The 25,544-nt window shown below is 40.0% G+C and overlaps 1 protein-coding gene and 1 non-coding gene across 3 annotated transcripts; one reads left to right on the top strand and one right to left on the bottom strand.

The window, feature by feature from the left end:
* Positions 1 to 2,245: 2,245 nt before the first annotated feature.
* LOC121469261 (uncharacterized) lies at positions 2,246 to 4,590 on the bottom strand. 2 transcript variants are annotated; one of them, XR_012054038.1, is made up of 2 exons: positions 3,998 to 4,590; positions 2,246 to 3,083 (listed from the first exon to the last, which is right to left on the bottom strand). It is a non-coding gene; the product is annotated as an uncharacterized protein (transcript). The 2 variants fall into 2 exon arrangements; XR_012054037.1 differs by having other exon boundaries at positions 4,031 to 4,590.
* A 686-nt stretch (positions 4,591 to 5,276) lies between these two features.
* On the top strand, positions 5,277 to 25,456 carry SLC39A6 (solute carrier family 39 member 6). Its single transcript, XM_030265829.4, has 10 exons — positions 5,277 to 5,413; positions 6,731 to 7,509; positions 8,699 to 8,879; positions 9,171 to 9,340; positions 10,607 to 10,816; positions 12,441 to 12,510; positions 13,786 to 14,163; positions 19,360 to 19,440; positions 21,817 to 22,007; positions 22,113 to 25,456. The coding sequence occupies exons 2-10, from the start codon at positions 6,760 to 6,762 to the stop codon at positions 22,263 to 22,265; spliced, it is 2,184 nt and encodes a 727-aa protein (XP_030121689.4). The 5' UTR covers positions 5,277 to 5,413; positions 6,731 to 6,759; the 3' UTR covers positions 22,266 to 25,456.
* The last annotated feature ends 88 nt before the right edge of the window (positions 25,457 to 25,544 follow it).

The raw sequence follows: 25,544 nt of genomic DNA, 5'->3' as shown, positions 1-25,544 counted from the left end.
TGCATATATAACCTTGCTATATAACAAAGCACATTTTTCTGCAATTCTAAATAAGTTTCTCTGGAGTGTTTATATCTTTGTTTTTCTTACAAATTTTCTCCATATTATTTTCTAGTATACTTTGCTGCTGTTTACATTCTTTTCCTGGAAACTCAGCCTTTCTGCATCTGAGATCTAATGCCTCCACAATACCCAAACAACAACAATTACCCATTAGAGGCCAGGCTGTTGCTGCTCTAGTTCCCACAGCACTGAGGCTGAGTTAGTTTTTTCAAAAAAAGGTGGAGGTGCACTTGTACCCACACAGAGCCAGTCAGATACACAGACCAAAACACAGCCCTCATGCAATCACCATCAGTACTGGCACCCACATCCTGTTTCCCCATCTGGCTGATTAGGATGAAAGCCTATGAGCAAGGAATGCAAAGATGGATATAATACAGATCCCTCCAGCAGCTGCTCTTAGACACTCCATCTGTCTAGTTACTGGCTCTGATCTTCTGGTGTCTCCAGTTGCTGGCACCTGGACAAAAAAGCCCCTGAGGTGTTTAGCCACACAGACTGCTGGCTCCCAGATCCCCCGGAGCATGTGCACACTTGCACACACTGACACACACCCTGTGGCTCCCTCTATACCTAGCTTCTGAATCCCCTGACCTGACACTTGGCTCACGTACAAACAGGCTCTCTCACAGCCTCATCCCCTAATTCCAGGGGTCCTTCCAACAGCTGGCTTGGACCTCCACCTTAATGTTCATTAGTAATTAATTACACACATTGATGTACACATCATTGATGTACCCACACAATATGCACCTGCTCCAGTCTTTCCAGTTGCTGTCACTTCAGACACACCTATGACATACTTACAGCCACCTGTCCAGCTGCTGGCACTCAGACCTCCACATTTGTCTTTCCAGCTGCTGGTATAACAAGCAAGAGCCCCTGTAAATCCTGGTGTCCTCTCCAGCCACTGGCACTTACTTACCCACCCACACAGAACAGACAGACCCTCATCCACAAATTTACCGATAGAGTTCAGTGACAAGGCTGGAAAAGCAGCAGACCACATTAAACTACTTACCAGCAACCTTGCAACTGGCCCTTGTTGTCTTCTCTTCCCTATCTTCTTGTCTTTGTCCCTTCTCAAATTACCTTGGTCCTCCTTCTACCCACCTTGGTCTTTACTCTCCTAAACATTTTATAATAAGCCTTGCACAATCCCAAGAATCTCTGTCCCTGCATCCCATAATGACTTGAACGCCCCTCTCAGGGTAATGATCCAGCCAGCTTCTTCCATTAACTTGTCTGGTGAATTTCACACGTGGTCCCAAGGCTCATCCTTCTCCTTTGACAGTCCAATATGCAGAGCAGGGCATTTCCCTCATGTTTATCCAGTGACTTGGCCACTGGAGTTTCCCCTCAAGTCACTGCTCCTCTGTGCTCATGGCTACGAGACTCTGATAACCCCACATACAGCTAATGCCAAGACACTTTTCTGTGTAATCACATTATCAAGCACAGCTTAACAGTTTACAAATTATTTTCAATACTGATATTCCATGCACCATCAGCATTAAGAACACAAGATATAATCAAAATTACTGAACACAAAAATTGCAGCAGACCCAAACTGCAAAGTTTTTGGTTTATAAGTATCTGTGATCATATGTTCAAATCCCTAGGGAGTTTTTCCACAGACTTCAATAACTGATGGATCAGGCCAAAGGCAAAAGATCCTCTGCAGGGGATAATAGCATAACTTTAATATTTTATTTCTATTCTTTACTATTTCCATCACTTTAGGGCTTATTCTTCAGAAATTACTTGCAAGCAGGTCATATCTATAGCCATGATTTGTAAGAAAATGTATGATACAAGTCAAAGCCCCACCCTGGCAGTTAGCACTTCCCCAGACATCTGTGCAGCTAAGCACAGACAAAAGGATCCAATGCTCTTGCTGTGAAACTTCCAGATAATTATTTCTTCAGACAAAACCTCTCTATTTCAGAGAGGTCTTCAGAAAAGAATTTGCTGACATGAGGATGAGTCACTAAAGAAAGAAAGGAGCACAGGAGAAGGTTGTGGAGAATTTGACGTAAGGATATATATATATTCTTTTTTTTTTTAACTTAAGAAATTAATGTCATGTATTTATGCTAATTAAAACAAATCAAAACAAAACAAAACTCCCCTCCAAAACTCAGTTATAGGTTTCAGAAAATCTGTAGCCATTTGGAAGACATAACCAGTAACACCAATATTTTTAATTTTTTTTTTTTACAGACAGAATTCTAAGGATTTTGCAAACCACCACAGAACACACACAAAAACAAAGGACATTGCCACATTAAAAGGCATCTTTAGGACTTAGAATACAACAACATCAAATATGCAATTGACAACTTCTTGTTCTGCATAGTACTGAAAGGAGGACCCTACTGGAACAGTAACAAGGAATTCCTGATTCAGGGATTTCTTTACAACTGTGAAGTGTTGTTAATAGAATATAAGGAGTACTGGAGATTTTAAAGAAAAAGATGGGAGTTTTGTGTGAGGTTTCAGCTGTCCAGAAATTCTATGCTAACAACTTTGCAGTTTAAACTAAAACCAAATTTTTTAACTTTCAGAGTTTTCATTTATTTTATAAAACATTTATTATCTCTAATCAAAGATACTGATGTTCTCCATAAAAATTTAAAAGGCAAGGAAATAAACTTTCCAAATCTCAAGAAACTTTTAGAGGTAGAAGCTTAGAAGGACCACTTAAGGGTGATTCCCAGCATCATGCTCAGGCCCACTTCCCTATCATCACCTCCATTAAGTGCATAATGTTGAGCTCACACAAGGCACTGTGATAAAGCCTTGCTAAGAGACTGGAACTGCACCAACAGCCAGCTCCTTACTGATTCCCAACTAGTAAGTCTTGAGGCATTTGCACTGGCACACACTCAGCACAGCAATCAAGGCATTTTTGGGCAACACCAATCACATCAGTTAAATGTGGTATTATTTCACAAGCTTTTTCATTTCCATCTTCTTCTTCCTAATCCATTTTTCCATGCTGAAAAGGCTGTCACCTCCTGAAAATAAATGAACAAAAAAAAAAGTCCTAATGAAGACAATAATTTCAATTCCAAACATGCACTTTTTTTAGCGCAGGCCTGGAGGTATAGGCTGTATTAAGATGAAGTTCCATGATGGACTAAGACAGCGATCAAGCTGCTTCCTGGTTTGCTTTCCACCAATTCTCTAATTAATGGTTCCCATTTGTCCACAGGCTGAGAGATTTATATACACGCATTAAGCCATCCACAAGGGTCACCAAGACCTTTGTTTTATGTAATCACAACTAATGCAGAGCCCACGGCTGGATATGTATTCAGACTAAAACACTAAATAACAGAATGGGAAAAAATATTATTGTACTTTAATTTTACCATAAGATAAACATACTGAGATCAGTTCAGGTAAAATAGACCTGACCTCAAATTTTACTGCAAATAAGTGTTTTAGGTGAATTTTTTTTACTGTAGTGGATTCTTTTTTTGCCTAGTTGATTTGTGTTAAGTACTCAAATTAAATAAAAAATATAAAGACCACTGAAGGCCAGTTCTGTGTGACCTAAGCTCCGATATTTAGGTTTGTAAATGACCTTGAAAAGATGTGAGGGGAAACTCCAGATTTGACACAATGAAACAAAGACAGTTGAGGCATGCAAGAGGCTAGAAAAAGAGGCTGCATCATGTAGCAGCTGTAATTTCAAAAGATTAAAAAAAGAAAACAATCCACGAGCAAATGCCTAACATTAGCATCTTAGACATAAATGTTGTGTCACTGAAATTATAGAAAGGCATGTGGTAAATAGTATTCATGCAAAATGAATTAGCATTAAACAAAAAAAGATCCAAACACACCAACCCCACCCACTCCTGCATTTATAGCTTCCCCCTCTTCCTTCGGGAAAAAAAAAAAAAGAGCAGGATTGACAGAATACTTCAAAAGTGAGTGCGTGGAACAAATCCATAACCTTCTGATGTGTTGTTCTCTATTTCTGAAGCTGTTCACAACACATACTTCCCTTCTGTCCTTCAGTCAGTTGAACGCAGGAACAAAGAGGTTTAATTCAGTCCGCAAGTGGGAGGTATTAGACGTAAAGAAGAGACATCTGTCACCTCCTGGCTGGTGAGCAAGGTGGCAGTGTCAGGAGTGCAGGCAGCAGGAGGAAGATGGCTGAGAATGGCTTGATTGTTAAGTTTAAGTCACTGTCATAGCATTCAGAAGTCATCAGTAAAGCCAGATACTAGGGCAGGATTCAGTGCTGCCCGCACACTCTAGCAAGCTGAAAAACCTTGGCAACTGATCACACAAGAGAGGCCAAATTCACAGGCAGTGGGCATGGGTAAGCACAACTGCACTCACTTTACCTAATATTAGGTAACTAATATTAATCATGTGGTGATAGAGAGAAAAACTGTGGAAATGTTGGAGAAAGAAAAAAGAAGTGTAAGAGACCCTATGCCTGGGACTCAGAGTGGTGAAGGGCTCATGACCAGTTAAGTGGTACAGCAAAGCAACATTTGAAAAATACAGTATGCTTTTTCAGAAAGAAGCAAAATGTTTTTAGCAAGTTTCAAGCCTTTCTCCACGGTGATCTCAGTACTTTCTTACTGTCTATTTGTCCACTCCTGCACAGAGTGATCTTTTGCCAGATCATTAGTTATAATGACAGGTCTGAACAAACAGTGCTCGCCGCCAAGGCCCTGTGGATGCCGTGGAAAGGCGACATCCCGGCCATTCACCCTGTGTCCACAGCCGGACAGCACAGTGCTGGCCCTGGCTGCCCACATACACATTCTGTTTAAGACCTTGTACAAAACCCTTTCCAAGCCTTCAGGGAATGCTACCACACCTAGCGCCATCACCCACCGCTGCCAGCCCTGAATGACTCGTGTTTCCTGCGAGGAAAAGACCTCTCTGACTCCCATCCTTTTAACTCTTTGGGGATTATTCACACTTCCCGTTTAGTCCTAAATCCAAGCGCCGGTGTTTTCTGAAGCAGGGCGCCTCTCGGGATCCAACCTTCCTCCCGGGCCAGCTCCTCCTTGGTGCTGACTGCCCCGGGCCCTGGTGGCGGACAGGAGCGGTGGGACGGCCCTGACAGGCTCCGGGGCAGCTCCTCCTTGCCGCTGACTGCCCCGTGCCCAGGTCGCGGACAGGAGCGGCGGGACGGCCCTGACAGGCTCCGGGGCAGCCCGGTCGCGGTCGCGGCCGCTCGGGCCCCACGTGAGGCGGCCCCGCCCCCGCGGGCCGCCGCACCCGGAAAAGGAAAGGGAAGCGAAGGGGCGCGGCGCGGCCGGCGCGGGCGGGCAGCGGCGGTGGTGCGGCTCAGCCCGGCCCGGCGCTGAGAGAGGTAACCTCGGGCTTCTTTTCCTCCCCCTCCTCGCCCCTCTTCCTGCGGCGGCCTCTCGTGGTGCGCTGTGTGCTGTGTGCCGTGCCTGGGCCGCGCTCAGGGCAGCGCGGGCGGCCGGGGCCGCCTCCGCCGGTGCGGGGTGGCAGCGGGGGCTGCGGGTGCTGCGGGTGCTGAGCGGCTTCTGCGGCTCACGGAGTCACGGAGTGGGACAGGCTGGGAGGGAGCACGGTGGAGCGTGTGGTCCAGCCGCCCTGCTCCAGGAGGGTCATCCCAGAGCACGTGGCACAGGATTGCGTTCAGACGGTCCCTGAATTATTCCAGTGAGGGAGAGTCCGCTCCCTCTCTGGACAGTCTGTTCCAGTGCTCGGTCACCCGCGCAGTTAAGTTCGTCCTCATACTCCGGGGCCGCTCCCTGTGCATTAGTTTCTGCGCCTTGCCTCTTGTCCTGTTGCAGGGCACCACCGAGACAGCCGGGATCCATTCTCTTGGCACTCCTCTTTCAATTACTTACCGACAATGAGGAGATCCCCTCCTCTCTTTCCAGCGGCGGTGTGGGGTTTTCCGGGCTGACTGATATTTTTGGAAATATTTTGGAGGTTCTCCTCATCGCCCTGGAAAAGGACTGAGGCGGCACAGCCTTGCACGCAGTCTCCATAGCAGTTAATTCGCAGCCCTGCTGGAATTTTATGGAATGAAGCACACAAGCGCTCACACTTGAGAGCATGTGGTCCACGGCAATGGCCTGCCTGCCTGGTGAAAGGAGCCGTGCGACACTGATGTTAAAACAAAGGCAGAACGTGACTGCATAAAAAGCCAGATTTTTGTGGAGTGCTGGAAAGACTTGCCCAGCTGGTTTGCCAAAAGCTCTGGGAAATTCAGTGACGAAGTGTTGGGAATTTCGATTTTTAAGCAGGATCGTGTAGTTTATACGACTTATTCATTGCTCAGACAGAAATTACAGGGCTTCTTTTAAGCACGAGAAAATCCTAACCTAGAACTTACTTGGTGCACCCTTGAGGGCTCTCATTGTATAGCCCATGATAGCAATGGAAGCAAAGCAAGAGCTAAACAAAGGCAAGCTGGCACCTGGGGAGGTGTTCATGGCCAGTGACCTCACTGTGGTATTCAGCTTCTTCTGTTGCCTGAGGCAACACATCTGGGAAAAGTGCTGAATGTGTAAGAAATTTAAATGTCTCTTGCTGCACTGATACTTCCAGTAGGGTTTGGTTTTGTTTGTTGTGGTGTTTTTTTTTGTGTATTATGGAGGATAAGGTGATTGGTTTTGTGCAAACCATTTACATTTTCTTCTTTTTCCAGATTATTTTCACTGCTGAAAAGGAACTGCAATGGAAAGTACGCTATCAGTTATTTTTCTTGTATCATTTTCCATACTGCTGTGTGAAAGTTATCATCATGGGGTGGAGACAGCTACTGTTGTGCATACATCAGAGAGAGCTTTTCCAGAAAAGACAGTGGGTGTTAATACTGACTTGGCAGGACTAATACAGAAGTTGCACCTTCAAGAACTTTTTAATCGTTATGGAGAAAACAACTCTCTGTCAATTGATGGGTTTAGAAAACTGCTACAGAACATAGGTATAGATAAAATGAAGAGGATTAAAATAAGCCACGATCATGACCATGATCACGACCACAATCATGACCATCACGACCATGACCACGACCATCACTCTCATCATAATCATGTTTCATTGAGTAAAAGCTCTGAGAAGACTGCTTGTCCAAGCCACGAATCTGATGCTAGCAAAGACCACAGGAACAGCCACGCGAAGGAGCCTCATAAAGCCGAGAGCGTGGAACGGCAGCAGAACTTTGTGCGCAGCAAGAACGCGCTCCATGAGATCACGGCGTCCGTCATCGCAGGCGGCCACGCCGAGCTCCAGAGCGTGCAGCCTGGAGAAGTCAAGACAGTCGTTCGAGTGGGCGCAGCTGGCCCTGGTGCCGCTAATGTCACAGGGGGCCGCAATGCCACCTGGCTGGGTGCCACAAAGGCAAACGAATCTCGTGCTTCTCCAAAGGAGTTGGAGAGAGGGAGCTACCTCTATTCTAAACTGAAAAAACAAAACATTCAAGAGGTGAGGCTGGTTCTGTTGTGTTCTCAGGAATCCAGATCCATCAGGAATATTGTCATGGCTTACTTTTCAGATGCTTATTGTTTACCTGGGTGCAGGTTTTGTGCTGTAACAATACCCATAGGCAAATGCATGCAAACAACTTTCCTTGGAACTTAACATTTTGAGGGAATATGGTGTTGTGTTCACAAGCTCAGAGGAAAATTAAGTATAAATGTACACTTGGTTTAATGCATTTATGATTTATATATTTAACTGCTACTAAATATTAAATAGTTACTAAACCTGAAAAGCAGCTACAGTTTTAAACTTGCAGATCTGCCTTAGATCTGGAATCTGTCTTGTTTTCCTATTAATGGAGTAAAAAAGTCCAATTAAGGTACTGTGATTCTTACGAAAGCTGTCTCACATTGTGATAGTGTCTAACCGTCCTCCTCTTAACACCTTCCCCTCCCCATCTAACAACGGGATGTTAACAACTCTGAAAAGGATTGTGGCAAAATGTCACATGTTACTTTAAATAGTGTAAAATTAGCACTGATAAAGAGTATATCTGTGTTGTAGACATTTTTCTTAAACAGTCAGATCCTTTTCTATTAAAGGCTTTAAAAAGCAAGCAGGATCTTGCAATGTTTGCAGCCATGCCAGGTAACTCTGAGTTGGTGTTGTGTGGCATGTGATGGTGGGTGCTGAGTTCACAAGTTGTTGCTGTGTTCTGCACTGTTGAAGCAGAAGTACTACTGTTCTTTAAACCCACTGAGACTTTGTAGGTTGTACAGTGGGAAGCTATTTACTCGAGGGAGAGTATGTGCAACATGCTTTCTATAAGATGATGTACAGCAGTTAGTGCTACAAAACGGCATTTGACCTTGTTAATGCTTCCTTATGTGGCCTTTAAAACTGACTGAAAAGCGTTAGGCTTTTTCTATTTGTACATCAAAGCATCTGACCAATTTGTGCTGAGAATAATTACATGTCATCTACCCAGACTCCCAAACCAACTTTCTGAGGCAGGATTAGGGTGGAAGTACATTTTTTACTCACTGGGTTTGTTAACAGTTTTTGAGTTATGTTGATGTAGCTGCTTTCATGTGGTGCTACTGCATTTCAATTAAGATGGGATGTGCAGTCCTTTTAAGATGGATCGTGGTATTTTGTTTCTGGTTAATCTTTAACGTGTCTCTTTCCACAGTGCTCCAATGCATCCAAACTGATGCAGTCGCATGGAATAGGCACTCAAGTATTGTTGACTGCTACAGAATTTAGTTATCTCTGTCCAGCTCTTATTAACCAGATTGATGGCAAGTACTGCATAGTCCATGCTACTAGTGAAAAAGCTGAAACTCCTCCAAAAAGTTATTCTCTGCAAATAGGTAGGCTGGTGGTTTTTTTTTGGTTTTGTTTTTTGTTTTTTTTTGTAACATCGAAGCTTAATGGAAAAGTGTTTATGTTGGTTATAAATCCAAGAAACCTATTTCATAGTTGTAAGAAGTGTCATTTTCTTTTGGCACTTCAACAAGATAAGAGAAAAATCTTTGTGGCATACCTTTTGTTAACATCTGATTAATTGAATGATCAGGTGTGTTTGATAACAAAATTGTTAAGCAAACAAAATCATGTACAGCTGTTAATTATCGTTGTTACTATTTTATTTTTTTTGCCAGCTTGGATTGGTGGCTTTATATCCATCTCCGTCATCAGCTTTCTTTCCTTGCTGGGTGTTATATTGGTACCACTGATGAATCGAGTATTTTTCAAATTTCTTCTGAGTTTTCTTGTGGCATTGGCTGTGGGGACCTTGAGTGGAGATGCTTTCTTACACCTCCTTCCACATGTAAGTATTAATTATTCTTTCATTCATTATCTCAAAGCGGAGAACTTAGTAGCTGTATGTATTAGTGCCCTATTAGTTCGTACCCATTTGATGAGTCATTTCTCAACCCTGTTATGCAGGTTGTTTGATGGTTTTCCATTTGGAACATCTGCATTAATAATTTCACAGTCTTTAAAAGTTCAAGAGCTTCATAGCATTATCCCACTCTCCTGTTCTTAGTCATATGTGCTGCCAGGTCCTTTTATTGTTCCTTGAATGCAAGAATTTTGCATAAATTTTCTTAGTGGTTTATTGCAGTGCTGCCACCTGTTTTTTCCCCAGTTTAATGGACTTTAGAGATATTGGAAATTGCTCACTGAAGACTTTAAATGTGAAATAAATAATCAACTATTTTTTGTTACAAGCTACTTATGTTGATGGCTTTGTGATTTTTCTTTTTTTTTTTTTTTTTTTTTTTTACCAGAATCCATAATTTCTGAAGTCCTGGGGAAAATACTACTTGATAGATTTTGGAATTGCTATTATGTAATAGGGACAATGAAATGGGAATATGATTGCTAAATTGCTATCTTTCCTGAAGTTCTTAAATAGACATTCTCCCCTCCCAAAAGTAGCTTGTTTCAGCTTTCAAATAAAATGGATAAAAGTGACTGCAGATTCTGTGGTTTCCCAATCCTGCCTATAATCCACCAGGTGGTTCTTTTTCCTTTCAGTTAATTTTGCATTTGCTGTGTAAGGTTATGTAAATCAAAACATGTGTGAATGAGATGTGCAAAAAGGTTTTTTATTTCTGATCATACCTGTACCCAGTAAGGAGAGGAAAAATGTCAGACTTCCATTAAAGAAAGAAATTGCAGCCAACTTCCTTGTAGAAAGAATTGTTTGACATCTATGAGCTTTCCTGCATAGGAAGCTAACTGGTGTGCTGGCTGTGACCGCTGCTTAAAATGTGGGTTCCTTGATGGTGCCAGGAGTTTGTGTGGGGGCAGATGTACGCCTTGGATTAAGCAGCGTCCGTGCAGCTTCAGTGAGTGGACCAGTGCCAGGCTTGTTCTCAGTCCTTGCAATGTTTCTTCCTATGAAAAAATTTCCAATCAACAGATTCCTTTTTAATTGTTTGAGTCTGTAAGCAGAGCATTCGCCCTGTGAAAATTGCCAAGTCTGGACTCCAGACACGAGGAAAATGATGTGAAGAATACTTTATATTTTTCTTACATTATGGTTCTTTTGAATATGACAACTTTCTCCTTTTTGTTCTCCCCTTAGTCTCATGGAAACCATCACCATCACCACGAAAAGCCTCTGCTTGATCATAAGGGCTCTATGTACAAACATCTTGTTTTTCAAGGTACAGAGGAGAGTGCTTACCTGGATTCTACATGGAAAGGACTTACAGCACTTGGAGGCTTGTACTTCATGTTTCTAGTGGAGCATTTGATCACTTTAATAAAACAATTTAAAGACAAGAAGAAAAAGGTAGGAAGACTATTACTCTGAAGCTCTATTATATTACATGCTCATTTCTGAAAACACTTATTATAAAAGCTTCCATGAATATCATATATCTTTCGATTTAATAGCAATGGCTGACTGGATTTGTGTTAGAATGTCATTTTTATTAGGGACACATACACTTCTAAACTTTTTATTAAGGGCTCTTTGCTATTTCCATAACCAGACAATATAGTACAGGGTTTGACATTACAGTGAACTGTTTAATAAGAAAATATGCAGTTGCATCTTCAGTTTTAACAGAGTGATTTAAGAACTCACTTCATTACTGACTTCCTTCTGACATCTTGAGGCATTTATAACTATCTTAGCTGGTTTTATTATTATTTTAATTCCAATCCTGGATGCAGTAAGTTTGCCTTGTACAGTTACTGTTTTGCTGTTGAGGAGGGCACTTGCACAGACAGGTAAGGGTTGGCAGTAAGCGCGTACATAAATAAGCATCCAAGTATGCTCTAGAAAGTGACTTTATGGAATAGCATTCCATGAGGAAACGCAGTCTGCCAAGCCCCTTGGTGCTTTCCCTTCTGTCCCCCAAAAACACAGCTCTCAGATTGTTATGCTGGTTTTTATGTGCAAGGTAAAAAACTGAATTTTGGCAGGTCATTAGTGTTGGTAACTTGCCAATTACTTATAACAGTTCTTTAATGACCTGTGTAGCCAGGAATAAAGAATGATATCAAAATTGATTCAGTAAGAAAAATTAAACAGAAGAAAAAGAAGTTCGTGATACAATAGAATCATGGAGTGGTTTGAGTTGGAAGGTATCTTAAAGGTCATCTGGTTCCAACAAATCCTAAGCCTTGCTTGAAGGAAGTTAATAAATACCAATTACTTAGTTTAAAAATAGCTAATTGCTAGGCTACCTCAGAGACTGATAATCTCTGTTTAGTTTTCTCATTAAATTGGTCATTAAGGCAGTAGTCACAGGGAAGAGGCTACGTAAGCTCTTTGATCATGGGAGGTTGGGTTAGTGTGGTTTATACTGAAGCTAAACTGTGAGATTTCCCTATCTCTAGTTAAATTTGTTTGACAGGAAAGAACATGAAGAGTTTCAAGCAAAGCAGGAATTTTGTCTCCTCCCAGCCACAAGGAATGGATTTCCTGTTAGACTAATTATGCCTTCCTAGATGTTGAGTCACTGATCATAAATCATACAGACTTTAGTGGGCAAGGAGGAGGGATCTTATTTGGTTTTCCTTCTGTACGTTATTAAAAAACATTATATTGACATTATGATAGAAAAGAATTAGCAGAATAAATTAGTCACCACTTGATGCATTTCACTTCTCAGATGAAAACCTTCTGCTTGTTTCTTGTCAAAAATGTAGGGCATTTGTGTGTGGGTTGATTGGTTTGTTTGTGGTATTTTTAGTTTTGTTTTATCTTCCCTCCTATGGAGCCTGAGGAGCCTTTGTCATCTTACTTTAGTGAGTTTCTAATTTTCCTCTTCTATGCTCTTTATATGGCTTCCGTGTTGTCCTCTTTCTGTGCAGGCTGCATAACTGTTGTGAATATAATGTTGCTCATGTATATCCTGAAAAGTAAGTAAAATATTCATAACTGCAGTATTTTCTTTTGGAATAAGAAAAAAAATGAAGATGATGGAGAAAGTAAGAAGTTTTCAGCAAATGAAGAGAAGTTGGATACGGATGATCGTAAGTCTCATTAATATCACACAGTTGTTTCTTTGTGGCAGCACTGTTTAAAAAACACCTGATTGCTGGCAGCTCCTAGATCAGCTTCTTAATGTAGGTTGGATTGCTGCCTATTTGAATTATTTTCAAAGCAAAACCTGTCTGTCTGCTGATATTTGGAGCACTAGGTGTATTTGCTGCTTTTTTTTGAAAAGGATCAATGGGTTAGAAGTAGTGAATCCACAGTTTTGGAACTTTTAAGCCTTTTAATTCTGGATTTAACAGCAGAAGTTGAAGTCATTCTGTGAAAGTTGCAGTACAGCTACACTTTGTACATTTCTCTTTAGATTGCTAGATGTTGTATCCATGACTCATAATTTATATTTCTGGGTTTTGTTAATTTGATTATTTATAAAGGTAATATTACAAAATTCTAGACAATACTTGAAGTTCAGCATTCAGAGTACAAATGACCATGTTATCCCCAAGATCATGCTTTGAGCTAAAACACACCAGACTAGTTACTTGTTAGCTGTTGCCAAAAGAGATATTCTGTTTTTCGGGGTAATTTTATAACTAATAAAATACTTGTCTGTAATGTAGGAAAAAAAATTTATTAATTTAATTGCAGAGGCAGAATTCATCAAATTTCAGCAATTAGTTAAAAGAACCAACTGTGGTGCGTCAGCAGTGTTTATATTAGGGTATTTAATGGTCTGTATTGATGACTTTGTTTTTTAGTGTTTATTTTCCAGGTGTTAAACTCAAGTGTCTGTATTTTTTTTGAAATGTAGCAGTTTCCAAAATTATCTATAACATAATCTTCTTCTGAATCCTTCTTCAGCCCTGAGATTACTAAATGGCGCATGCTTTTCAGATACTTGGTTTTTCTGAAGCAATTGAACTAACAGTCTTCATGCTGTGAAACTGGGACTTGGAGCTTTTTACTGTTGTGTTTAAATTGGAGGGAGTCTTAGATGAAAAGATTTTTGCCTTTTAGGAAGCATTTGTGTCCATAATGTAAGGGCTGTTTCAGCAGTCGGAGATGGAAACTAAAAGTTTTCCTTGTTGGGAGTTATCTGTAAAATCTGAATAAGTTGTGGAAACATTTTAAAAAAATCTTCTGGTTCAAGAAATAGGATTGTATCAATCCAATCCTGGGATTGATATCAGGATATCAGTCTCAATTTCTAAACTTCTTTACTGCTTCACATAGCTGAACTGTTTATTGTATCTTTGCTTCCTAGGTGATTTTTAAAATATGTAACATTGTACTCATTGTACTTTTTGTAACAGGACCTGAGGGCTATCTAGGGACAGACTCTCAAGATCCATCAACCTTCATTTCTCAGCAGCCAACTGTACAAGAGGAAGAAGAAGTGATGATAGCTCATTCTCATCAAGAGGAGGTTGACAATGAATATGTGTCCAGGGGCTGTAGAAACAAATGCCATTCTCACTTGCACGATACTCTAGGACAGACAGATCATCTAAGTCACCATCACCATGACTACCATCACATTCTGCACCACCATCACCACCAGAACCATCATCCCCACAGTCACAGCCAGCGCTACTCGCGTGAAGAGCTGAAGGATGCGGGGATAGCAACTCTGGCCTGGATGGTGATCATGGGAGATGGACTACACAATTTTAGTGATGGACTGGCAATTGGTAAGTGCTAACTCGGATGCTGCAGCCTTGGATGTGAAGGCAGTTAAGTCTTCTAGCTGTCTCTTAGCTCTGTTAGTGATGTAGCTAATTAGCAGAGGATCTTTGAAGTCTAAACCTTTTTCTGAGAGCATCATCTTAGTAAGTATGAAAAATCTCCAGCTTAATAACTTGCAGGTAAGTGATATATGAAACAGAAATTAGTTGATTGCAGCTGTGTTTCTTAAGAAAATCTATAAACTGGGCTTCATTTTCTGCTTTTGTAGAGTTAAAGCTAACATGTTTCAGAACTAAAGCTAGGCTTATAAAAAATATTTAAGATTGAATTTGTATTTCAGTACCTACTAGTGCTCAGGCAGTTTTTTAAAATGTTAGGATTTTAGTTTTTAGGACAAGCTTGTATTTTTTGTCACATACGAAGTAATTGTATTTTTTCACTTCCATCAGGCACTGGTACTGTTGGCTTCTTTACTTCTTTCTCTCTTTCATCTTCTCTTGTGATGCAGCAAGGTCAGGTTCTATACTTGGCATATCTGCCTCCCTGCCTGTACTGTGCCCTGGTTACACATCAGTGTTCCTCCAGAGCACTGATGGATAGGGAGATGAGGCCCTGGTTTCAATCTGTTTTAGCCTGAAAATTTTGTTTTCTGAAACAGTGGTCATACTATACTCAAAATTTTGTTCCTAAAGTTGAGCATAATAGTCCATTTTTTAAAAAATTGAACAGGTAGAAACAGTTATTTTACTTGTAAGCAAAACATTTAAGTTCTTGTTTCTGCTTAGTTCATGCCCCTGTTTTTCCCTTAATGCATGTAGTTGCTCAATCTTTTTTGATAATACTTCAGTGAAAATATTTCTTTATCACAAAAATAGCTGATTGAATATTTTGTTTTGGACTTCTGTCTGGAAGGTCATATTTGGGAACTCTCTCATGTTTTTCCTAGAAGGAGAACTAGATTGCAGGTATATTGAATTTAAAAGGTTAAAGTAAGTTACAGAAAGTGAAGTCAAATCAATAATCTTCAGTACTTACGCTAATCTTTCCTGATCTTGACTATTGTATGCAAGACTAATCTTTACAGGTATTGGATTTATTTCCAGGCTGTTTAGCATACTGGAGGCAGTTCAGCAGTATCAGTCTTTCTGTAAATTTTATTGTAGAAAAAATTCGTTCTTGTTTGAAGAGGAAACCAAATAATAACTATTTCTCACAGCAATATTTGCAGTTGTTCAGATTCAGTCAATTCAAAGTGTAATGTGAAAAGAGACTTTCTGATTTAATCTCATTTTTGATGAAAGTTGAAGCATGAAATGTAAATTTTTGAGCGGATCAGTAGTGAAAAATGTGGTAGAAGGAAGATTTGCATACAAATGACACAGAATCAATTACCTCTTGGCATTAGGGAGATTTGGGAAGGAGCTATGACTTTATAGTTATGAAGGGAAAAGTACGAGAAAGGTTAATAAAGGCTTATTGAGCAAGTGAGAGCAATAGCTTTCAGAAGTCCTGCTGTGTAGCTTGTTCAAACTAATGAAAATATGGGTTTCTTTCAGTTCTGTATGTGCTTAAAAGAATTATTATCAATTTGATGGTGTTGTGAAAATGCCAATGCTGCTTGTGTAGTAGTTAATCTGTATTTTAAAGAAGATGTGAACGCTTCTGTAAAGATAACTTTAGCCAGCATAACCCTTCATTTGAGTTCATTCACTTCATGTGATTTGTTATTCATAAGTTCCATCAGTTACTTTTTTCCTCAAATCTGTTGTGCTAATTATGTAGGAACAAGATTTAAAAGTGCTTATTTTTTTATTAAGGCGTGGAACTGTTGCATCTGACTCATTTGTGCAAAAGGATCATCTGTGATTTGAACTTTTATGTGTAATTACAACTAAATAAGTAAAATGCAGAACGCTATTTTTATACTAGTCTTGCATAGATATTTTTTTCTTCAGCTTTTGAGAGAAATCATGTCTTAAAGGTATATTTTAAGATAAATCAGTGTCTTGAGAGGGGATAATACCAGACATATTAATTTCATCCCGAGTCTGTTAACATTTCAGGACTTCTTTTTAGCGGTGAAAAAATAAAAATAGATATTCTTGATATTTGAGCTTGTACTTTAATTACTTCTTACTTTTTCTCTTTGAACTTTATAATAATTAAGTTTGCTATGGTCTTGTCTAAAGCTCTAGTGCTTGGTGTTTCACCTCAGGCCTTACATTCTCCCTGCTTTCCCCTAAATTTGCTGTTAGTGCCATCTGTTTTATCCAGATCATTAGTGAAGATACTGAAGAAAATGGGTTGTAGTTTTTGTCCTGATGAAATCCACCAGGCCCTATTAGTCCAGAAGTCCAGTCAGTCAGTGCAAGCCCATATATCCTCTTTGCCCAGATAAGACAGCTATAGGAGATAGTGTCAGAAATCCTACTAAAGTTCAGTTGTATTCACCATCTATATGATCAATTATTTCCTCAAGCTGGATGCAGCTTTTGGAGAGGGATTTCAAGAGGATAATCCACATGATCTTTTCAGGAACTGAAATGACACTGACCACTCCTGAGTCCTTTCTTAAAGATGGGAATAATGTTATCCTTTTCCCAGAGTTCCAGTGGGGCCTTCTATAGCCATGGTTTTCCACACATGATCAAAAGCAGCTCTTGAGTCACACTAATGTCTGTCAGTGCCCTCAGGTGAGTCCCATCCTGGGATGTATCTGAGCATTTTCAGGTTTTTCTGCATTTCTCTGAACTGTTGCTCCTGTGGTTTGCTGTCTCTTTCTTTCTGGAATGGAGCTGGGATCTGGCTTTGTTGACAAAGACTGAGATGAAGGCTGTGCTGGTGTTTTGCCTCATTATGTCTACTGCTTCTTTCCCTTCCTCATATATGTGAATTTTTCATGAATGTTTTTTCTCAGCTAACATTCTTGTAGAACTGTTTCTTGTTATCCTTGGAGTCTTGTTAGTTTTAGATCAAGCTGGGCTTTGGTCTTCCTCCCTTTTGTTCCACTGCTTTTAGCTTCTTTGTTGCCTGTCTTTGTTCCTATTTCTTGTGTGCTTCCTTTTTGAATCCTAATTTACTAGGACACACTGCTTAGCTGGGCACATCTTCTGCAAGTGTTCTTGCACAAGCAGGCTTGTTGGCTTTTGCATCTCTGTAATATACAAACTGGCCATCTCTTCTGGGCACATTATCTCTTTTGACCGATTCCCTGCCCTGCAATACCTTAAATAAATCAAAATCTGCTTCATTGAAGCCTGGAGTCCTAATTTTGCTTCTTCCTCTTCCAGTCTCCTCCTGTGTCCTGAACTCAGTTACCTCATGCTCACAAGATGTCATTTTTTGCTGTATTTGCCATCAGTTTATCCTTGTTTTTAAACAGAAGGTCAATTTGCAAGGCTGCCTTTTGTATTCCTATAGTAGGAAACCATTACCAATACAATTAAGGGACATCCTGGTTTGTGTGCCCAGTACTGTTACTTCCACAGCTGAAGACTCTCTGTGAATGGTGATGTCCTGTGTTCATAGGCAGGCTTATCCACCACCTTTCCTTTTGTAACCTTATTCCTAGTGTTACTCTGATTGACCAAGAGACTGAATAGACACATGGAACCACAATTCACACATACTTTTATAATGGAACAAGGAATCCCTTTATGGAGGTAGCCAAAAAAACCCCAGAGTGAATTGTATTCTGTCCCTGTAGGCAGTTGGTATCTATCCGTGACAGTCTCGACCAGCTTTGGTGGTGTCTCCACAGCATCATTCAGGCAGTCTCATGGACTTTCCTTGGCAACAGGTCAGGAGATATGTCTTTGTCCTGCATGGGAGGGAATCTCCTATCACTAAAAAAAAAAAAAAAAAAAAATTTCCTTTCTTTTTATACTTCTAATATGATGTACTGAACTGCTGGGCAAGGCAGGGCTTGCTTATCCTCTCATTGCTGCCAGGGTCATGACCATGTTCTTCAGATCAGTAGCTGCAAGTGGGAACAGAAGATATTTCACTGTTTTCAAATGTTGCTCATCTCAGAGTTCATGTTTCTTGTTCCAGTGCTGCTTTAGTTTGCCTTCCTCTTTAATCTGATGGGCTTGGGCTTTTACCTCTGCAGAACCTTTTCTGAAGACCCTCTCGATCCTGTTTGTTACCACAAAGGTGCCTGCTTGCTATGTCCTGCGTCCTCTTGCCTGGATACTGCAGCACGCATCCCAGATATAACGTGGCTGCTGTCATCATCACTTCAGGGAGGAGCATCGGTCATTTCTTGCACTTGAAGACCTGAATAGCCGTGTCTCCCCCAGGAGTTAGGTCAGCATGTAGCTTCCCCAGGGAAAAGAAGGGATTGTCTCCAGTGGAGTCATTGCAATTATAGTGCTTCCCCTGGGAGCAGTACTCCTGGGTCCCTTGTGTGCCAGCCACTGTGGCATGGCTTTGTACCTCTTTGACTGCTTATTGGCAGCATGTGGTTGTCTGACAGGCTCCTGGTAGCAGCTGAAGAGGAAGCTGGATCTGGCTCTGCACCCTTGGAGAGACTCTTCATGCAGCTGGGGACCTGACATGCCATGTGTCAGCTGTGGTGCAGCTCTGCAGCATGCTGCGTCCTCCCGAGCTGCTGCCAAACAAGAAAAATGGCAAGCAACAGGAGGAGCAGAGAAGACAAGAAAGATGAGGACTATAGGACTAGTTTAAGGGGTTTTTGTGGATTTGGGGATTTTTTCCCTTAAAAGCAACCTGCTGTGGTATTTACCCTAAAGCAAGCTGCTTAGAAGCCATCTGTCCCTGTTGATTTCATAACCTCTCTGCATTGTTGTCTTGACTTTCCTTTCTTAAGGAGTGTGACTCAGGTGCAGTTGAACTGCTTTGTTCCCTTTGTATCTTTAAAAAGAAGTATTTTTGGATGGTATTTCCATTTATTGCATTTTTTGGGAAGGATTGTGTTGTTGGAATGTTGGCATGTATTTGGCTTAGTTCAGAAATAAGGTAGTGAAATATGGTTTACTTTAATAGGAAAATTCTGAAGAAGAATTTTGCGACACACGAATCATAAACAACTGTTCAGTTAAAGTTTAAATGCTTCCACAAAAAAAAAAAATTGAGTGAAATATATGTCCTAACGTAACACAAGCACATAGAACAATGCTTCTGCACTTGATGTCTGAATATCTAGTAATGTTTTTTTTTTTCTCCCTGTCTCTTCATAGGAGCAGCCTTTACTGAAGGGTTATCTAGTGGTTTAAGCACTTCTGTGGCTGTATTTTGCCATGAATTACCTCATGAGCTAGGTAAGAACCCAGAATTTCCATATGCTGGATGTGTATGTGCTTACAGGTGCATGTGGGAGAATAAAATTGATCAGACAGCTTTATCTGTCAGGTTGTCTATTCCAGGATACTTCTGATTTACTTAAAGATTTTAACCATGTCTTAATTGAATTAGTAGTTTTAAAATCTAAATATTTCAGCTACTTCTTTTAAAACCGTCTCTTGCAGTTACAGTTTTTTTTGTCTACTGTAGTTGTAGTTTTTATTCTCCTTATGTATAACATAAATTGTGAATTGCAGGAGGATGCATGACAGAATTTGCTTTTCTCACATCTCTCCTTAATTTTATGCTCGTGCTTGTGCTGCTAAAAGGAAGGTCACGATTAGTCAAAGTACTTTCCACATAACATTTGCTGCTTTTTCATTTAGTCTTGCAAAGAACTGCTGTAGCTCTAAATTAAACTTGAAACTACTTGGAAATCTGTCTGGAAACAGTTTTTCTTTCAAGCTCAAGTGATTTAAATTCGTGTGCGGTCCCATGAGAGATTATTGTCGTGTCTTACAATATGAGTTCGGTATTTGGCCCTTTAGAAGGGCAGCTGGTGAGAACACGATGGATGTGCTTAGTTGAACTCGAGACAAAGCTGATCTTTCCAGTTGTCAGATCATTTTGGATGTGCAACTGGTGTTTATTTCTCAGCTGTCATGGTCACAGTCACACTTGGTGTATAGAATGAAGAAAGAAGAGTTTTCTTTCACTTTTTTTAAGGTTTAATTCCCCAGAGGGGAGAACATTCAGTATCATTTAATAGAGCTTGTAAACCAGTTTATGTAAACATTATATTCTCTCTATATTAACAGTTTGATATATTTGTACAGTAAAGTTATACAGAAATGTGTTATTATGGAGAAAACGTATCTGATTTTATGGGTTGGGAGAAACTGAGCCTTGTTCCTACTAATCATGGAGCTTGCATTAATTACATGTACTAAATGTTGTTAGTTCAGATACAAGAAATTAATTCATTGTATGAACCTGATAATTTTAGATTCAACTGTTCTGTTGGTTTTAGAAATAAGAAAAATCTCTTAAAATTTAAATCATACTACTTTAATCAGAACAGAAAACTTGATAGGAAATATTTTCAATACCAGATGACATGAAGCAGCATAGGAAATTCGAAACAAATGTGACTAGTTGAGGTTGGCTGGGAATAAAATTGTATCATTGTTGTTACTGCTAAGCAATGTTTTTAATATACCAGTTCATCTTAATTGTAATAGCTTATAGGAAAAGCTGTTGTAACAAATTACTCAAATCAGCTTTAAAAATCACTTCTGTTTACTTTAACTGGAGATAACTTATAAAGAATCAATTTTATTTTCAAATAATAAGCTTATATTACTCTGGTTTAGAAAAAATATGTTCTGAATTACAGAAAATCTGTTTCTGGCTGGTGGTCTTATCATTCCTTCAAGTAAAAATAAGATGTTAAGGATCATTTACAGAAATAAATAAAGAAATTATTTTAAATTTATAAAACAGATTAAAAGTACAAAGAGAGGTTTCAGATAATAAATTGAATATGCAATTGCGTGGGAATATTTTACTTAGGAGCACTCGGGCATATCAGGTACTGCAGCATTTGAGTGGTGGTTTAAATTCAAACTGTTTGAGGATATGAAGCTATTAAAGACCATCAAAGGAGGGGTACAAAGATGGTGAAGGGCCTTGAGGGGAACCCATTTGAGGAGCAGCTGAGGTCACTTGGTCTGTTCAGCCTGGAGGAGACTGAGGGGAGACCTCATTGCAGTCTACAGCTTTCTTGTGAGGGGAAGACAAGGGGCAGGCAGTGATCTCTTCTGTCCTGTGACAGGATCCAAGGGAATGGCCTGAAGTTGTGTCAGGGGAGGTTTAGGTTGGATATTGGGAAAAGGTTTTTCACCCAGAGGGTGTTTGGGCACTGGACCAGTCTCCCCAGGGAAGTGGTCACAGCACCAAGGCTAAGCTTTCAAGGAGTGTATGGACAGTGCTCTCAGGTACATGGTGTGATCTTGGGGCTGTCCTGTGCAGGGCCAGGGGTTGGACTTGATGATCCTTGTGGCTCCTTTCCAAGTCAGGATGTTCAGTGATTCAGCAAAAAGCTTCTTCTTTCAAAAATGCGAAGACTTAAATGTTATAAACTTAACAGTATCTGCTGCTGTGTTGTTCATGTGCACCCTTTAAGTTTCTGTCCCTCAGTGATTTCTGATTTTATGAAGGAAAAAAAATAAGTCAAACAACAGCATAAAAGTAGTTTAGTAATCCTGTAAGAAAGAGAACTGTAAATAAGACAACACTGCAGTACTTACCCAAGAATGAAAACTTCATTTTGTTTCTTTTTTCCCCTGTTATAGGAGATTTTGCTGTCCTTCTAAAAGCTGGTATGACTGTGAAGCAAGCTGTGCTTTATAACGCTCTGTCAGCTATGCTGGCCTATCTTGGTATGGCCACTGGGATCCTTATTGGCCATTATGCAGACAATGTTTCAATGTGGATATTTGCACTTACTGCTGGCTTGTTCATGTATGTGGCTCTTGTGGATATGGTAAGTGCCTAGACCTATTTGAATTTTGTAAAACACAGCTTAAGAATTAATGATTTGAAGCAACTGTTTCTTTTGAAGGTATTTAACACCTTCTTGTTTTTTTAGGTACCTGAAATGCTCCACAATGATGCCAGTGACCATGGATGTAGCCGGTGGGGATACTTCCTGTTACAGAATGCTGGGATTCTCCTGGGTTTTGGGATAATGCTGCTTATCTCAGTATTTGAACATAAGATTGTATTCAGCATAAACTTGTAATCCTGGTTGCCAGGAAGACACATTGGTATTAAATTATAAGTGGTAGGGTTTTTTTTCTACAAATTTCCTTATTGGAAAGGTACATTTGATATAGACTAGATATTTTTGTTGGTGTGCTTTGTTGTTGTGTACTTCCCTCCCTTCTTGCCTGATAGAAAGGAATACTGTAAAGTTTGGGGTTTGTTGGGGTTTTGTTTGTTTGTTTTTAATTGTGTTTTTTCTACTTGGGATTTAGCATTGCTTATGGTACTTGGAAAGTGGTACTTAGTAAAACATGGCCAAATCTATATTATTTTTATTGTCTGTATTGTTTGAGGGGTTAGGTTGTTTTTTTTACTGAATTTATTTACTGTATGTAATTATAAGTGATGTTTTTTTACTTCAGTGGTTTTGCTGGTTTAAAGAGGTAAAACAACAGTGGTTTTCATTTTAGCACAATTAAAATCAGTGGATACAAAACACAGTGAGCAAAGTAAAACAAGAACAAGACATATAATGGTTAGCGTGTGTTTATTGGTAAAAACTCATCTCTTCTGCATCCAGCTGGTGTATATGGGAAGGCAGATAAGTTCATTCTGTCCTTTGTGGTGGTGCTGGTTCTCTCAGTAGCTTGTGGATTCCTGTGTCATATTCCAGTTGGTTTCTACTCCAAACAAATAGGTGTAAAACCAAGTGTTACATCAGTTGTTTGACTTGTTTTATCCATTCTGATAGGAGTTGCTCTTCACTGGTTTCTCAAATCAGTAACAAAAGTCTAGCTCTTAAAATTGCCAAAGCTTTAAGATACATGAATTCCCTCAAAAATACTTTAAAAGCAGTGCTGTATCCCACTTACACTGCCTGAAGTGACAAAGGTATTAAAGCCTGTTTGATATCAAGGGGGAGGAGTGCTACAGGCTGAGATAAACAGTCATTTCCTACAAAAGCTTCCTGAAGTAAAGTGTTGATTTACTTCAGGAAAATGAGCCGAATGGGAGAGCTGCCTGCTTCTAGTTCAGTGTGATTGCACAAAAACGTGTGCTATGTTTTTTTGCAGGAACTAAAGCCGAGAAATCCAAAATAAGGAAATTGCTTTGGTAGCATATCTAGAGAAGCAAGGTGTTAAAGATAATAAGTGTATACTTAGTACGTAGTTTAAGCCTACAGTCTTTATATGTTTAACCACCCTGAATGTCACTAAAAGAAGAAGGTTGAAAAAAACCAATAGCAAAATAAATTCTGCATTTGCAGGGAAGGTGAACATGTCAAAGTTGTTTAATGATGAATAAATAACAGAATTATGCTCTCTTACTAGCTAGCTTTAAAAATCCCAGAAATAAAATAATTAGAAACCTATTTCTGATCCACTGCTTCAAATCATCAGCTGAATAAAAAGCTTGAACAAGAGAAATATTTGATCATACTGTGTATGACAGGCTAAAACAGTTTGTTGGTCTGTCATACAATGAAAGCCAGAAACCATTCTATCACCTCAGAAATAGATATTTTCAACTAATTGAGAGGTTTTAGGGTCTTTTAGGAGTTGAGAAATGAGTATCATGTGAGTTTTTGCAGCCAATGGACTATTAGCTTTTCCTTCTTCAGCCTTTCCTCAGGTGAGCAAGATTGAGATTTACTTTTCTGCTCACAGTGATGAAATCCTATTCTGTGCCTTCTTTGAAGCCAGGGGTTGAGAAAGGTGTATTTCCTTCAGCTCTCCTAATGCATCCCTGTGTCCTAGCTGGCTTTTTAGGGCTTAGGCATGGTGTTTACCTGTGGTGTGGGAAAACTCCATAAATACAGTGCACTTCATCCACTTTCTGCACTGCAATCCTGGCTGCTACAGAAATCGGGCATCTCTGTTGTCCTGGAGGATTTCAGACTTGGATGAGCTCAGTTTTCTTTGAATTTTTCATTGTTGGTTTCTGTTAGTCTACAGCCATAATAGCTGCCAGTTCAGCTGGATTTCTCTTATCTGGATATGACACAGGAAGTGGGCAGGTAACCTACTGTTAAAGAGATTTTAAGATTAATGACTAAATGATGGAGAAAAATCTACAAATTTCAGTGTTTCCAGTGGGTTCTTAGCTGGTGTTTGATGTACTTGACTGACATTAAAATATCCACATATCAAAACCCATTGCTAATTTAAGAATCAAAATAATTATTTGCTTTTAGAGCATGTGGGTAGAAATGTCTCTACCCTGTACACAAGCATATGTCACCCATTCAGTGTTCTTTAATCACTGATGGAGAAACATCCATGACAGGCAGCTGTCCAAACTGATAACTGAGAAGGTGGCAGACTAAAACTTGCTGTAGTTTTGTATCAGCAGGATGATAAAATGTAGATTATTATTTTTTGTTTTGTTTTGAGTTGGTTGGTTTTGTTGTTGTCTTTGTTGGCCTTACAAAGTAGAGTCTGCAACTGTTGCAGAGTACTCGTGTTGCAAATACTCAAGGTTTGGCAAACTGGTGGGGCAGAGCCTCTAAGTAGCCCTTTATTTTTATGTGCATATTTTTCTGCAGCAGTTTTTAACGTGCTTGGCTACTCTGGATAATAAATGCAAGTGTCTGCTTTTTGTATCCATCTGTAGCTTAATAATGGTACAGACCTTAATTTTTATGCTGTTACAGCTGCCTTTAGTGCCTGTGCTAGATGCGGGTAAACAGAATAGGCAAACAATGCTGGAATCAATATTGGTTTGGGTTTTTTCCTAACATACTCTTCTAATGGTTTTGGCCCGTATTTGCAGAGAAGAGGTGTCATGTTACTTTGGGCAGCAGGAGTCAAAGGTGTGGAGGTTCTCCAAGTTCTCCCCTGCCTGGCCTGTGGGGATCAGGTGCTGGTACGGTTTCTCTGCATCCTTTGTGCCCAAATGTGATGCCACGTGTGTTGTGGGAATACGGCTCTTTTATGTTTATATAAAACACAGCCCAGGCTGTGAATTCAAAGGCTGAACAAGAATTCAGAGGTTCTCCTGCTGCCTGAACTGAGACACCAGTGCAGTTAAAATCTCTGTGGAAAAACAGGGTCGTTCTGTTTTCCATGAGCAGAATACAAAAAGATGTTTTAATGGAATGCGGGTTGTTTTCCTTTGCTTGTTTGTTTTTTTTTTTTTAATTTAAAGTACGTTTTTGGTGTGTGTATATATGGTTACTGTAGCTGTTACTGTATTGCTGTGTGCTAGAGAAAATAAACCACTGAACCACACCGCAGGCGTCTGAGCGTTTTTCTCAGTGATGCAGATACGGTGAAATACGTAACAGCCTAGAGAGAAAATAAAAAAAAACAAACCA

Source organism: Taeniopygia guttata, chromosome 2 (assembly GCF_048771995.1).
Source record: "Taeniopygia guttata chromosome 2, bTaeGut7.mat, whole genome shotgun sequence".
NCBI lineage: Eukaryota > Metazoa > Chordata > Aves > Passeriformes > Estrildidae > Taeniopygia > Taeniopygia guttata.
This window is presented reverse-complemented; position numbering and strand designations above follow the sequence as displayed.